Below are 14,937 nucleotides of genomic sequence, written 5' to 3' on the forward strand. Positions count from 1 at the left end.
GTAGTTTTTGATGAAGCTGAAGTCCAATCAACTTGAAACTTAGTACACTTGTTGCTTATGAGATGATCTTTCTAATTTTTAAGCCAAATTAGACTTTTGACCCCAATTTCACGGTCCACTGAACATAGAAAATGAAAGTGGGAGTTTCAGGTTAAAGTTTTTGATCAAGGTAGTTTTTGATGAAGCTGAAGTCCAATCAACTTGAAACTAAGTACACTTGTTGCTTATGATATGATCTTTCTAATTTTAATGCCAAATTAGATAATTACCCAATTCCACGGTCCATGGAACATGGAAAGGGATAGTGCGAGTGGGGCATCCGTGTACTTTGGACACATTCTTGTTTTCCTCTATGATTAAATATATTTCAATATTTTACAGCATGACTGTACAAGAACACATGGAATTTTATGGTTCTGTGAAGTCTAACTGGCCTAAGGATCAACTCAAGGAAAACATTTATCAGTAAGTTGTCATTTAACAGAATTTATAAGTTAAAAGCTCAAATGCTGTTGTAAGTACAATTTTTATGTTTTGATCCATACAAAAGAATGTAGCTAGCTAAATATTGGTTTGTATAGATTGTATGTAAATTTCAGTGTTGAGATTTCTAAGTTGCATGCAGTATTATATATATGATAAAAGGAGCATTTCAAACATGTAATACCTTTCTAAAATTTATACACAGAAATTTGCAACTGTGTTTCTGTGCTATCAAAATATTTTAGATATTTGTTTTCTGTTTTAGGCTTCTTAAAGAAGTTGGTCTTCTGCATGTTCACAACACGAAATCTTCACAGTTATCTGGAGGTATGCAGAAGAGATTGAGCGTGGCTATAGCTTTTGTTGGTGGTTCAGAAGTTGTAGTCTTAGATGAGCCGTCTAGTGGAGTAGATCCTAGTGCTCGTAGAGCCATGTGGAATCTTATATTGAAAAGGAAAACAAGTAAGTACTGTTTCATAGTGACCTGAATTTATAGCAAAATATAATGAAATACTGCAAATTGAGAAATTTTTGCGTCCACTTATTGCAATTGCACACGAATCCAAAATTAACTATGGTGATTTCAGAAAAAATCAAACCTTAAAATGCAGTTTTCAATAATTAAAACACAGCAAACATTTCTGTAAGAGCCAAATTTCAAAAAGGCAAATAAAATAAGTTTTACTTTCTTGTAAAAAGAATAAGGTACATTTCTGTTTTCAGATATTCAGTCTCTATAAATGAAGTTTTCAAGAGTCAAATCAATATTTCTCATGGGGGATATATTACACCCATATATAGAGAAAGTTGGCAGGGTTGAACTTGATTCCAGTACTACATGGTTTCTAATGTTATTATGTGACTGGTGTGTGTAAAAAACATATTGACCTTAAACTTAACTATTATCTCTCAGTACATGTTTTTGATCCAAATCCAGATTAAAATGTAAAATACTGTAATCGGTCTTGTATAGTTCGCACTGGTACATAGTCCACACCCCCTTCTCCCCACGAAATTTCTGGTAAAAAAACTTTTTGTAACTGTTAGAAAAGGTCTAATGAAACTCTGGTAATTTTCGAATCGTGTGCGGTCGTTTTCGGTATTTTCTTGGAAAACCTGTTTTCCATCATCAAGCAGAAGCTGAAACTGCTTGTAAATGATTCTTGAACGCTTCGCAATTGTTAAAATAAGTCTAAATCACTTAAAAAACAATTTAGAAACTTGTGTATGTTTAAACCGGAAGTTTGAATAGCACGTGTAAAAGAGAAAAAAACGGTGAGCGTCGAAATCTGTACTTGATAGATATCACTAAAATACAACTTTGGAAGTGAAACAGTTCCATTCTTATGTAAAACAGTCATTTATATATCTATCACATTAATGTTTGAAGGGTCTTAAGCTAATACAAACCATATTGGTCAGTATGAAACACCAAAACGGAAGGAGCAATAACCGATTACTTTTTGTAGTTTACAAATCGTAAGCTGGTTTACGGTTGTCTTTTTTTACTATTTTTGTATCGTTTCAATCAAGACGATACCAGTTTGTTTCAACCAATGCATTGAAAAGAAACGAGAAATTTGTGATGAAGCGTTTAGTTTTTAAATTTATCAGTATTAATTTGATATTGAATAAAAATAACTTATTTTGGATGAGTTAAAATTATTAGTTTGAAAAATGATAAGAGCGCCCTCTACAATATCAATAACAAAGATGGCGGATAGTAAACAAACCACCTCGCCCGCGAAATTGAATTTTTTCTCTTAATTCTTGCTTATTGTACTCTATAGTCCGCACTCGTCTGGAAGGTCCAATTTTGGAGAATAAAACGGCGGACTATACAAGCCTTTTAACGGTAACAAAAATACTGAATACTGAGGAAAATTCTAAACGGAAAGTCCACAAGCAAATGGCAAAGTCGAAAGCTCAAATACATCAAAGGAATGGTTAACAACTGTCATATTCCTGACATGGTACAGCCATTTTCTTATGTAAAAATGGTTGATTAAAAAAAATATATATATTTTTCTACATTTTTTTTACTAAGTGAATTTAAAAGTTTTATATCAATATTTTACATATGACATCAATTCAAAGTTAAAAATCTGTCTATTCTGAAATTTTGCAAACATTTTTTTCCAGATTGTACAGTTTTACTATCAACACATTTCCTGGATGAGGCTGACATGATTGGAGACAGAATTGCCATTATGCACAATGGACAAATGATGTGTACTGGTTCCTCACATTTTCTCAAGGCCAATCTTGGTAGTGGTTATCATCTGAAAATAGCTAAAGGAGGTAACCAGTTTAAATCAGAAATCAAAGTCATAAATCAAAATACCGACTTGCAAGACCCTCATGGGTAGTCAAGGTCGATAAAAAACCCTTTCATTTCAACATATATTACTAATGTTTTTATGCCCCTGCTGTCACCGTCATCAAAATTGGTTTCCGTTCTTTAACTTTAGTTGTCTCAACCAAATGTTAGGAAACTTATAAACAATGCTTATTACCACAAAATACAGATGAAGATTGAATTTTGTTGTTCTCGAGTTATACCCCTTTACAATTTTATATGCAAGCAGGGACATCATCTGTCCCATAAACACATTCTCCATTTATTGTTATGCCTTGATAACTTATTATTTTTTTTAAGATTTCCAAAAAAAGAATATAATTAAAGTTTATATAAAATCTTTTTATAAAAAAGCAAGCAATGTTCTATGTATGAATGGTATGCAGTCACAATTACAGAGGTGCATAGAGGGTGTATGTCCCAATTTTGATAAGGAAAAGTATAATATTCATGCTTAAAATCAACTACGCTCTGCAGGTGGGTTTTTTTACCATTTTTGAAAATTATACTCCTCTTCCCACAGATCCTGGTTCTGCCCTTATTATAGGGTTTGGTCTTTTGTGATATCATTGATAATGATAAAGAGCTACATTTTATAAAATCTTTTAGCTAGATTTCTTGAAGTGATTTTTTTCTAATCATTTTTACATGTAAAACACTTAAATTAACTTACAAATTTGTTATCTTCAGACCGATGTGACCAGATGAGTGTGATGGGCCTGATTACATCATTATTACCCAGAGCAGACATAATAGAAGATATTGGTGCTGAGATGACTGTTTCCTTGTCTGCTACTGTTGACAGTTTACAGAAATGTCTTCATGAACTGGATGTGAAGGGTGAAGAATTAGGCATTGCTAGCTACGGACTTTATGACACAACACTAGAAGAGGTACTATAGAATAATTTAAAATTTAGACAATTGTCATTCCATGATATTTATGCAGACAAAAAGGGATAACTATGACTTTGTCTTGGAGATTATGACTAATTTCTGTTTTTATCTGCTTGTTGACGTACAAGAACTACTATGTACAAACAAAACTACATGACGCAATGTTGTGCACCTCTCATTTTTATTTTTTTGCCACATCACATGTGGAGGCATTAAGTGTTACCCTTGTCTGTCCGTTCGTACATCCTTAAATTGATTTCCATTCTCCAACTTAAGTTTGCCTCATCCACATGTTATGAAACTTATACAAAATTCTTACCACCACAAAATACAGATCAAGATCAAATTTGGTGGCATCACTTTTACTGTTCTTGAGTTATGCCCCTGTATAACGTTATTTGCAATCGAAGGCACCATCTGTGTTCCATGGGCACATTCTCCATTTATTTACCTCATTTATGTTTGATCTTTACTGTAGGTCATTGTGTTGTTATTAGTTTTATTTTATGGAAACAACATAACATTTTTGTATTTATAGGAAAGACAACTTCATTCGCAATATCAACCCTCTAGATGAATGATCATTTGCCATTCATTTTTTACAAATTTTCAGTTTGGTGTTTTGTTTTTGTAGGTTTTCCTGAAGGTTTGTCATGTTAGTGACAAAGGAGTACAGTTAACAGAAGATGTGATGCACAGTCTTAGAAAACAAACAAATCTTGATATGCTTAAAACATCGGAAGAAAGTGAACCCATTACTGATTATGAGAGTGATGGTATGTGATTAGTATTCAATCAAAATTAAGAAAAGTGCATGGTCCAGCATGGCAATGGAACATTTTAAGTTATCAAGCTTGTTTTTCAGTTTACCACAATTTCACATTTTATTTTGCCTTTCTAAAAGAAATTTAAAAGTTGAAAAGGGTAATTTTTAAAAGATAAAAAAATGTTTCTAAGGTTTCTTTATTTAAAAAATAATAATACATACTTATTACTTGTGAAACTTTTTAAAATGTACAATGTTTTTACAACTTTTTTCACAGGAAAAAACTAAAATTTTCAGGTAATGTTAAAATAAAGGATGGCATTTCGTTTACTGGTATCAATCCACAATGAATCTTACTCAGAACTGAATTCATGTGTGGAAATATTGAATAATATTTTTAAATAATATCCTTTGAGAGTAATTAATATTCATTTCAGAAGTCAAAGAATCTACATATGCTGATCCAAGGAAAAGAATCGGTATCTGCAGTCAAAGTTTTCAGCAAATTGGAGCCCTTCTTTTGAAAAGGTTCCATCATTACAAGAGAGATTGGAGAATGTTATTTGGTCTGGTCATTCTACCTCTGATATTTATCACAGCTGGTCTTGCTTTCTTCAAAATCAAACCTGAGCTTTCGTCTCCGCAGTTAATTCTTACTCCTGCTCTGTATGGTCCAAATGCTTATGTTTTCCATCAGTAAGTATGATTTAAAGGAATTTCTAATTTTTTTGTAAAATAAAATCTAGAATTTTTTTCATTTAATGGATAAAATGAAATATGGTTGAAACCAGTCTTTGTCAGTCAAATGATTTGTTCATGACAGAAACCATGAGTGAAAATGAAAAAATGTTTAATATAATACTAAATAGCTAACTTCTCCCTAAATTAAGAAAAAAAAATATTTCTTACAATTTGGTAAAACATAATACATGTTATACACATAATACTTTTATTGCACTATTTTAACAGAGACAATGTGCAGTCAGTAATGACAATGAAAATGAGGTACCAGTTGACAAAACCACCAGGACCAGGCACAACATGTATGGCTGGTATGAATTTAGGGTAAGTTTATAAAAGTTTTGTCATCCTACTATGAAAGAAAGAAATTTCTGTTATGGAACCAGGAAGAATTTATAACAAAACTGTATATTAGCAGAAATAATGATAAATTTGAGCAATGCGGAAGCAATCTCTACCATACTGAACTGTTACAAAAAAATAAGGAAGAAAAGTAAAGATAAAAATTGGGAAAAATATATTTTCTTAGATACAGCCATATCAAATGTTTTAGCATTATTCATCTCATGTTATCAGACCAGTAAAATTTGGCAGTGGTTTTTATGCCCCACCTACGATAGTAGAGGGTCATTATGTTTTCTGGTCTATGGCTCCGTTCGTCCGTCCGTCTGTGGTTCCGTTCGTCCGTCCAGGTTAAAGTTTTTGGTCAAGGTAGTTTTTGATGAAGCTGAAGTCCAATCAACTTGAAACTTAGTACACTTGTTGCTTATGAGATGATCTTTCTAATTTTTAAGCCAATTAGACTTTTGACCCCAATTTCACGGTCCACTGAACATAGAAAATGAAAGTGGGAGTTTCAGGTTAAAGTTTTTGGTCAAGGTAGTTTTTGATGAAGCTGAAGTCCAATCAACTTGAAACTTAGTACACTTGTTGCTTATGATATGATCTTTCTAATTTTAATGCCAAATTAGATAATTACCCAATTTCACGGTCCATGGAACATGGAAAAGGATAGTGCGAGTGGGGCAACCGTGTACTTTGGACACATTCTTGTTTTTTTTTTTTTTATTATGTTATGGGCTTTTGAAGAATTCAATTTTGTAACAATATCTTAGCTCAGTTGGCAAGTTTTCTTTTGAAGTGCATGCATTTTCTGAGCTTGATTTTAAGGCAATACCTTTTTCAGATTTTAGTTAGTAAACTAAATATCAGCTGTATTAATCTTGCTTTGTGTCACTTGCGAATATCAAAATAATTGAGAAATGTCAAGTCTATAGTCTTAACATTGCCTAAATCTTTTATCTTTATTTAACATTTGCTTTTGATTTCAGTGAGCCATTCAGATGTGAAAATGCTGATACTTCATTCCACACTCCAACATCGGCTTCAACAGGTACACCTGAATGTCATTGTGCAGAGTCCAAGTACACATGTAATGATGCAGCTAAATACCAATCTGTACCTTGGATGAAGATGAATACAACTGACAAATTACAGGATTTAAATGGCCACGATATACAAGATTACCTTCTAATGACGAGATCAGAATTTAGAGAGAAAAGGTAGAACATTTTATGATTGATGTATTTTTTTTTAAATAAGGTTGATGATGTCATGGTCACATGACAAAATCATGTCTATGAGCTGATAGACAAAAAAACTTTAAGCCAATCAGAAGAGGTGTAATATCCAAAATCAAATCATTGTAAAATATCTTGAACGAGTATCACATAAAATCACAATGAAGAACTCTTATAGAAATAGAGGTTATTTAATGATATTTCTTATATTCTTATAAAGAAAGAATATATAACTTTTGGATACAGCACCTTTTCATGTAAAATATGATAATTGTATGTTGTTTTGCCATAAAGAGGTTCTCGTTCGAAATATTCAGAGTATATTTTTCTTCTGCTTAGATATGGAGGATGGTCATTTGATGCTGATGGCACAAAGTTCAGAAGCACTGTTTGGTTCAACAACAAGGGACACCATGCTTTGCCATCATTCACCAATGGCCTGAGTAATGTCATGCTTAGAGCTATGGTTCCTTCAGGAGAAGCAGAACAATATGGTATGTAATAAACTTTATGATTGTTTTAATTCATTTACAACTTCTCCAATTAGAAAATTTAAAGGTTGCCTATATGATGTTAGAAAAGTTCCATTGCTAAATACTGTGGATTCATTTCAAAATTTTAGGTTCAAATTACCATTCATTTTGTGAGTACAGTTAAACCATAATTTTACATGTTCAACAAAAAGTATACAGAACTTATAAAAACCTGGAAACTAAATACAAAAAAAAAAACAACACATTTCTTCTTCATCTAAGAAAATAAATTAATCCGCAATACATACTATTGTTGTTTTGATGATATGCTGACTATGCGGTATGGGTTCTCATCATTGTTGAAGGCCGTACAGTGACCTATAGTTGTTAATGTCTGTGTCATTTTGGTCTTTTGTGGATAGTTATCTCATTGGCAATCATACCACATCTTCTTTTTTATATTAAGCAGACTTTCAGCTTCTAATATTTGTGAAAAACCATGATTTCAAAACTATTATTAAATGTGTCCATTTTACAGGTATAACAGCTTACACCCATCCACTGATGTTGACAGATGGACAGTTAAGTGAGGATACCTTGTAAGTAAATCTCCAATTTGTTAACGTGACCACATACATATTGACACTGCATTCATTATTTCTTGCTTGCCATGTTATAAAATCTTAAAATCAATTAAAGACAGAAGTTTTCAATGAATTTTGTTTTTAACCCTTTCAAGGCACATGTATCTTTGATGATATGCACTGGGTAGGGCCGATGTATCCTAAAAGATACACAGTGTGCAGGGTGAATTTAACCTGCAGGATACCAAAATATTCCCCAAATAAAATGTACATTTTATTGAATATCAACTTTCAAATGACAATTTTCTGATACAGTCTGTTCTGGTGGCAAAGATTCTGGTCATTTTAATGTGTCATAATCTACATGTATCTTTTTTATCCTTATCTCATTTGATATAACTTTTGTAATTTAACCGTCTTAATTCTAACCTTTAAAACTTATTTGACCTCTAGATTGCAAAAAGCAGCAGACTATGGTATTTCAGTGATATTTTTAGTAGCCTTTACCTTTATCCCTGCCGGATTGATGGTTTATGTGGTTAATGAATATACAAACAAGGAGAAACAGCTACAATTTTTGAGTGGAGTTGGACCTTTCATGTATTGGACAACATCTTTCCTTTGGGATATGGTAAGGCTATTTGATAAAATGGTTCTTATAAGAAATCTTCGTATAAATATCTTTTTTCTGTTACATAGTTCCATTCATGTTTTTATGATATAATGATTACAAGAACAAGATAATGAAATAAATGTTAGTCACCTTTTCACTTGTCACAATGAATTATATTTTAAATGAACAATGCAGAGATATATCATTTAGAGCAAGATTGTTCAAGGACATTTTTACCCCTTTTCTTTTATGTTTTTTTCTGCAATAGTTAAAACTAGATCCATATCATAAAAGTTGTTTCATTGGTAATCATACCACACCTTATTTTTATTTTTATTTTGATATTTGTGTATGTAGTGTTACTTTTACTTTTCAGTGTATTTATAGCATCATGATGGCTTTGACTGTTGCTTTAATGGCAGCATTCCAAGATGATGCCTACTGGCACAGAGACAATCTTGCTGCTGTTGTTACACTCATTATACTGTTTGGGTACGTACTTAAATAAATCAGTTTAAATAGAATTGACTCGGAACTGCCTAAAATAAACACTACAATGACAAAAAAGATTTTATATGCCCAATTTACTAGGGAAAAAAGAGTCTATTCACATGTCAATTGTCTAATAATTTTGTGAAAAATGTTTCTTTTATCATTCTTAAAGACAATGTTACTGTAGAGTGGAAACTGCATATGCCTTTGCTTAAAAAAAAAAAAAAAAAAAAATTTAATTTTGTATGCGTTAGAAGAAACCAACATTTAATTTTCAAGTTTTCAATGGCCTTATTCCAGCATGCCTATTATTTTATCACAGAGTATAAATATCCTTTATTTTGATATTCCAGCATGTTTATACTTATTTTTCTCATATAGTGACCACAGTACCAACATACATGCAGTCTGCACGGTTAGCCACTAGTCCGATGCCCCAGACTAGTAAAATTTCATTCGGACTAGTAAGTTTTTGCCAAATTTTGTTTGGCCCAATAAGAAAAATGTCAGAATATTGGTCTTCGGACTAGTAGTTGAAAAAGTTTTTGGTGCAGACTGTACATGTGTATTTATTTTGTTACAGATGGGCCACCATACCACAGATGTATATGAGTATAAAAGTTTTCAAGGATGCCACAACATCGTACATGGTTATGTTCTGTTTAAACATATTTGTTGGAATTGTATCCATGGCTGTCATTTTCATATTGCAATTCTTTTCACAAATAGAGGTATGTTATGTTTTTATTTTGTATCAGAAAGAAAAAAATATTCTACAGCAAATCCTTAATTAACTACTATATAGTGCAACTACTTAGACCACTCTCAATATTGTGCCAAATTTGTAGTATCATATTGCTAACACATTCATCTATTAAATGTCTATACATTGTTTGTACATTGGGTATGGAAAGTTAAGATTAATATGTATGAACTTTTATGTTTTACAGAGTGTTGAGAATGCATATCAGGTAATGAGACATGCCTTGAAAATCTTCCCACCATTCAACTTAGTGAGTGGCTTTGTAGAGCTCATTTATAACCAAATGATGTCCGACATTCTTGGTAGATTTGGAGATGATCCTTACGTCTGGCCATTTGATTTTGATGTTATTGGATGGCAGCTGGTTGCCTTGGCGATAGAAGGCTTGATATTTTTTATTATCACGTTGTTGGTGGAAATCAGAATAAGCCACACCAGAAGGTAGGAATTGATAGTTTAAACATTTTCATTATTACAATGATATAGGAAATTAGGATCTTACAGAATTGATATAATGTAGAATTGTTGTCACCAGAAATTATCTGAATATGCCTCAAATATTTGCCACTGTTCATTTATCTTGCAAATAACAATCAGTCAAAAAAGGAAAATCTGTAATGACAAAATATTTGATGATATGGTTGTACATTTAATTAAACTGAGAATTTTTTTAATGTTTGCGAGATGTACCACTGAGGATTCATTACTTTCATGAATACCAATTCTCTTACATTGAGGAAAACTTATATATATTTTGATTTTTTGTTCATGGATATGCCAAAATCTATATATTAAAACCTTTAAAAAATTTGTGGTTAACCTAAAAGTTATCCCACGAGTTATAATGAATCCACAGTGTTTAAGCATTTTTATGCCCCATTTATGGGCATTATGTTTTCTGGTCTGTTGTCTGTTCGTTCGTTCGTTCGTCCGTCCGTCTGTCCCTCTTCAGGTTAAAGTTTTTGGTGGAGGTAGTTTTTGATGAAGTTGAAGTCCAATCAACTTGAAACTTAGTACACATGTTCTGTATGATACAGTAGACTTCGACCAATCGGATACCCAAAATGTCAGCTAAAAATATCCGATTACCTGATATATTCAATTAGACGATGAATGTATATATTCATTGAATATTCTGCAATAATAAGTAGATCTAATCCCGAGATATTACTTACCCCGTCAATTGCTTAGTATGTATTATCTTTTTAATGCCAAATTAGAGTTTTTATCCCATTTTCACGGTCCACTGAACATAGAAAATGATAGCGCAGATGGGGCAATCGTGTAGTAGAGACACATTCTTGTTTTCTGTGTATCAGTTTTCGTTACACATTTACAATCAAAAGATAAAAAATGGTTCCTTAGATCACTGTATTGTAGTAGGGAAATGGGTAAATAATGAATATAGTGGTATTTTATGATGAATAAAAATGTTTTTATTAAATGTATAAAAAAATAGTAAGTCTACAGTGTTATGGTTTATCCTCCATTTCAGAACAAAAAGACATGAAGAGGAACTTGAATATTTGGATGCAGCTGTATCCAACGAGAGAACTAGGGTGAATTCAGGTTATGCTAAAGATGATATTCTAGTTATCAATAACTTAACAAAGGAGTACACAAGAGGGAGGAGAGAATTTAATGCTGTTGATCACATTTGTGTTGGAGTTCCTCGTGGAGAGGTAAAAATTATAATCTTGATGCTCCCACAGGGTACCCCCCTCAGGTCGCAAGGTCGCTTTTAAATTCGTCGAGAGGTCGTTCTTAAGGGAAATGTACAGGTCGCAGGTCGTTTTTCCCAACACAGAGGACGGAAGTCGGTCGGAGGTCATTTTTTCCAAATTTTACAGGTCGCAGGTAATTTTTAGAAGGCCCTCAGGTCCGAAGTCGCCTCTAAAAAGCCCAGAGGTCGCAGGTCGTTTTTGACCCTGCGGGAGCCTCAATCTTAGATTTAAAAAAGGTGACAATAAAAAAGTTTTGAATCTTTCCCATATATTCTGTATTTCCTAGTTTTTAAAAAGATTTTTATCTAGTGGCTGAGGCATAATGTTTTACTCTTACCCATATGTAATTTTTGAAACTTTATTTGCCTCAACTAAATATAATGAAACTTGTACACAATAAAATTGAGAATGGAAATGGGGAATGCGTCAAAGAGACAACAACCCGACCATAGAACAGACAACAGCAGAAGGTCACCAACAGGTCTTCAATGCAGCGAGAAATTCCCACACCCAGAGGCATCCTTCAGCTGGCCCCTAAACAAATATATATACTAGTTCAGTGACAATGCTTATTTCCACCTATCACAGATCAAGGTTAAATTTGGTTGGCGTCACTTTCACCATGGACACAATCTTCTTTTATTATTTTTTAAAATTTTTTTAGCTTTATTTGTTTCATTAGACCTTAATAAGAACATATGATTATCATCAATTATTTTAAATTCCAATAAAATTGTCTTGGATGAAATATCAGCTTTTGTCAACAAATAAAAATATTTTGTTTTTAGTGTTTTGGATTACTTGGTGAGAATGGTGCAGGTAAAACAACCAGTTTTAGAATGCTGACAGGTGACTTATTACCAACAGAAGGGGAGGCAACTATCAAAGGACATAGGTTAGTACTTTCACAATTTTCAGCAACTATTTTTTTTTATTCCTTTTAATTGTAAGCTACACAGAAATTTATGCATCTTAGCTTTTCCAGACTTCTTTTATTAACCTAGGGAAAAAAAACTTTGAATGCCGCAAACATGGTTTGTTTAAATTTGAACCCTGACCCTAACCCTTTGATTTCCATAAACATTCATAAAAGTATGTCTAAATCTAATTTTTGTCGAGCCTGCAACTTTTGTTGCAGAAAGCTCGACATAGGGATAGTGATCCGGCGGCGGCGGCGGTGTTAGCTAACTTCTTAAAAGCTTTATATTTTAGAAGGTGGAAGACCTGGATGCTTCATACTTTGTATATAGATGCCTCATGTTACGAAGTTTCCGTCAGTCACATGTCCAATGTCCTTGACCTCATTTTCATGGTCCAGTGACCACTTGAAAAAAAGGTTCAATTTTTTTGTAATGTTGAATTCTCTCTTATTATAAGTAATAGGATAACTATATTTGATATGTGCGTACCTTGCAAGGTCCTCATGTCTGTCAGATAGTTTTCACTTGACCTCGACCTCATTTCATGGATCAGTGAACAAGGTTAAGTTTTGGTGGTCAAGTCCATATCTCAGATACTATAAGCAATAGGGCTAGTATATTCAGTGTATGGAAGGACTGTAAGGTGTACATGTCCAACTGGCAGGTGTCATCTGACCTTGACCTCATTTTCATGGTTCGGTGGTTATAGTTAAATTTTTGTGTTTTGGTCTGTTTTTCTCATACTATATGCAATAGGTCTACTATATTTGTTGTATGGAATGATTGTAAGGTGTACATGTCTAGCGGGCAGATGTCATGTGACCTTGACCTCATTTTCTTGGTTCAGTGGTCAAAGTTAAATTTTTGTGTTTTGGTCTGTTTTTCTCATACTATATGCAATAGGTCTACTATATTTGTTGTATGGAAGGATTGTAAGGTGTACATGTCTAACGGGCAGATGTCATGTGACCTTGACCTCATTTTCACGGTTCAGTGGTCAAAGTTAAGTTTTTGAGTTTTGGTCTTTTTATCTAATACTATATGCCATAGGTCAACAATATTTGGTGTATGGAAATATTTTATGATCTTTATGTCAGTCGCACAGGTTTTATTTGACCGTGACCTCATTTTCACGGTTCATTGCACAGTGTTAAGTTTTTGTGTTTTGGTCTCTTTATCTTAAACTATAAGTAATAGGTCAACTATATATGTTGTATAGAAGCATTGTTAGCTGTAAATGTCTGCCTGGCATGGTTCATCTGACTTTGACCTCATTTTCAAGGTTCATTGGTCTATGTTTAGTTATCTTGGTTAATGTTAAGTTTATGTGACAGTTGTTATAAAGCTTAGCTCAACATAATATCAATGATTAGTATAGAAGGCGAGACATTTCAGCGTGTGCACTCTTGTGAAATGTGATAGTGTGTTTGATCCCTTGGAACTTTAGACTTAAAATCATTATGTATTGATATAATTTCGTTTGAAATTCAACCTTAGCTCCTGCAAGCCAGAATATTATACATTTTTAAGGATTCCACATGATAACTAGAAAGGTGTAAAGATTTTTGCAAGGACTTATAGTAGTGTAAAAAATATTAAAAAATTTTCCAGAATATCTAGAGCTGATGCTAGCATTGGACAGGAAGTTGGTTATTGTCCACAAGAAGATGCCTTAGATGGTTGTCTAACTGGCAGAGAAATGTTACATTGCTATGCCAGGCTGAGAGGATTACCTGCAGATAGTAGAAAATATGTAAGAGAATAAACTTGTAGACATTTTAATTTGAAATTGTACATTTGCTATTGTAAATTGAAATAAACCCAAAATAAACGGAAAAATTAGGGTAGAATATTTGTTGATTTGAAGTTACTCCTAATTGATATGCTTATATCTGTTTCTTGACTTCTGTGGATTCATTAATATTCATTTAATACCAATTTTCATGGATTTCTTAGGTACAGGGGAACAATAAATTTAAATGTTCAACATATTTTCATTCCTACAGTAAAAACTAGCATCAATGAATGTAAAAAATTACATAGCGTTAAGAATAGTAAATGTTGTTAAAATTTAGTAATCCCCAAATTCTTTTTTTTTCAAGATATATTCTGAAAATACTTATTCCCTTTGACATTTGTAGGTTGTGGATGACATGATTAAGAAATTTGGATTGAAAGAAGCAGACAAATCGATACACCATTACAGTGGTGGTATGAAAAGGAAACTATCTGTTGCCATAGCAATGCTTGGGGAACCACCTGTTGTTTTGTTGGTAAGAATAGGTTATACTGAATTTTTAAAATTCATGTTATATATTGCCATTACAATTTTCACTCTTTAACTTAAAATATTAAGTCCTGAATGTGTTATCTATAAAAATAAGAAGATGTGGAAGATGATTTGAAAAATAGTTTAAATAAGATAATGCTTATAAAAATATGGGTGTAGCTTCTAACTTCTATCTCATTTGGTCACGTGTGGAGAGTTGTATCAATTGCAATTATAATACATCCAAGATATTGGTACACTCTCCAAAATAAAC

The 14,937-nt window shown here is 32.7% G+C and overlaps 1 protein-coding gene across 1 annotated transcript in view; it reads left to right on the plus strand.

The window, feature by feature from the left end:
* Positions 1 to 14,937, plus strand: part of LOC143045043 (uncharacterized) — a 121,240-nt gene that overhangs the window by 94,066 nt on the left and 12,237 nt on the right. Inside the window, exons 77-94 of the mRNA XM_076217332.1 lie at positions 382 to 465; positions 749 to 945; positions 2,626 to 2,784; positions 3,533 to 3,735; positions 4,373 to 4,514; positions 4,942 to 5,200; positions 5,474 to 5,569; positions 6,577 to 6,807; positions 7,165 to 7,319; positions 7,837 to 7,897; positions 8,336 to 8,513; positions 8,872 to 8,987; positions 9,571 to 9,718; positions 9,938 to 10,191; positions 11,246 to 11,432; positions 12,263 to 12,369; positions 14,006 to 14,147; positions 14,536 to 14,667. Coding sequence (XP_076073447.1) covers positions 382 to 465; positions 749 to 945; positions 2,626 to 2,784; positions 3,533 to 3,735; positions 4,373 to 4,514; positions 4,942 to 5,200; positions 5,474 to 5,569; positions 6,577 to 6,807; positions 7,165 to 7,319; positions 7,837 to 7,897; positions 8,336 to 8,513; positions 8,872 to 8,987; positions 9,571 to 9,718; positions 9,938 to 10,191; positions 11,246 to 11,432; positions 12,263 to 12,369; positions 14,006 to 14,147; positions 14,536 to 14,667 — 2,851 coding nt within the window. The remainder of the gene's footprint in view (positions 1 to 381; positions 466 to 748; positions 946 to 2,625; positions 2,785 to 3,532; positions 3,736 to 4,372; positions 4,515 to 4,941; positions 5,201 to 5,473; positions 5,570 to 6,576; positions 6,808 to 7,164; positions 7,320 to 7,836; positions 7,898 to 8,335; positions 8,514 to 8,871; positions 8,988 to 9,570; positions 9,719 to 9,937; positions 10,192 to 11,245; positions 11,433 to 12,262; positions 12,370 to 14,005; positions 14,148 to 14,535; positions 14,668 to 14,937) is intronic.

Source organism: Mytilus galloprovincialis, chromosome 9 (assembly GCF_965363235.1).
Source record: "Mytilus galloprovincialis chromosome 9, xbMytGall1.hap1.1, whole genome shotgun sequence".
Lineage (NCBI taxonomy): Eukaryota > Metazoa > Mollusca > Bivalvia > Mytilida > Mytilidae > Mytilus > Mytilus galloprovincialis.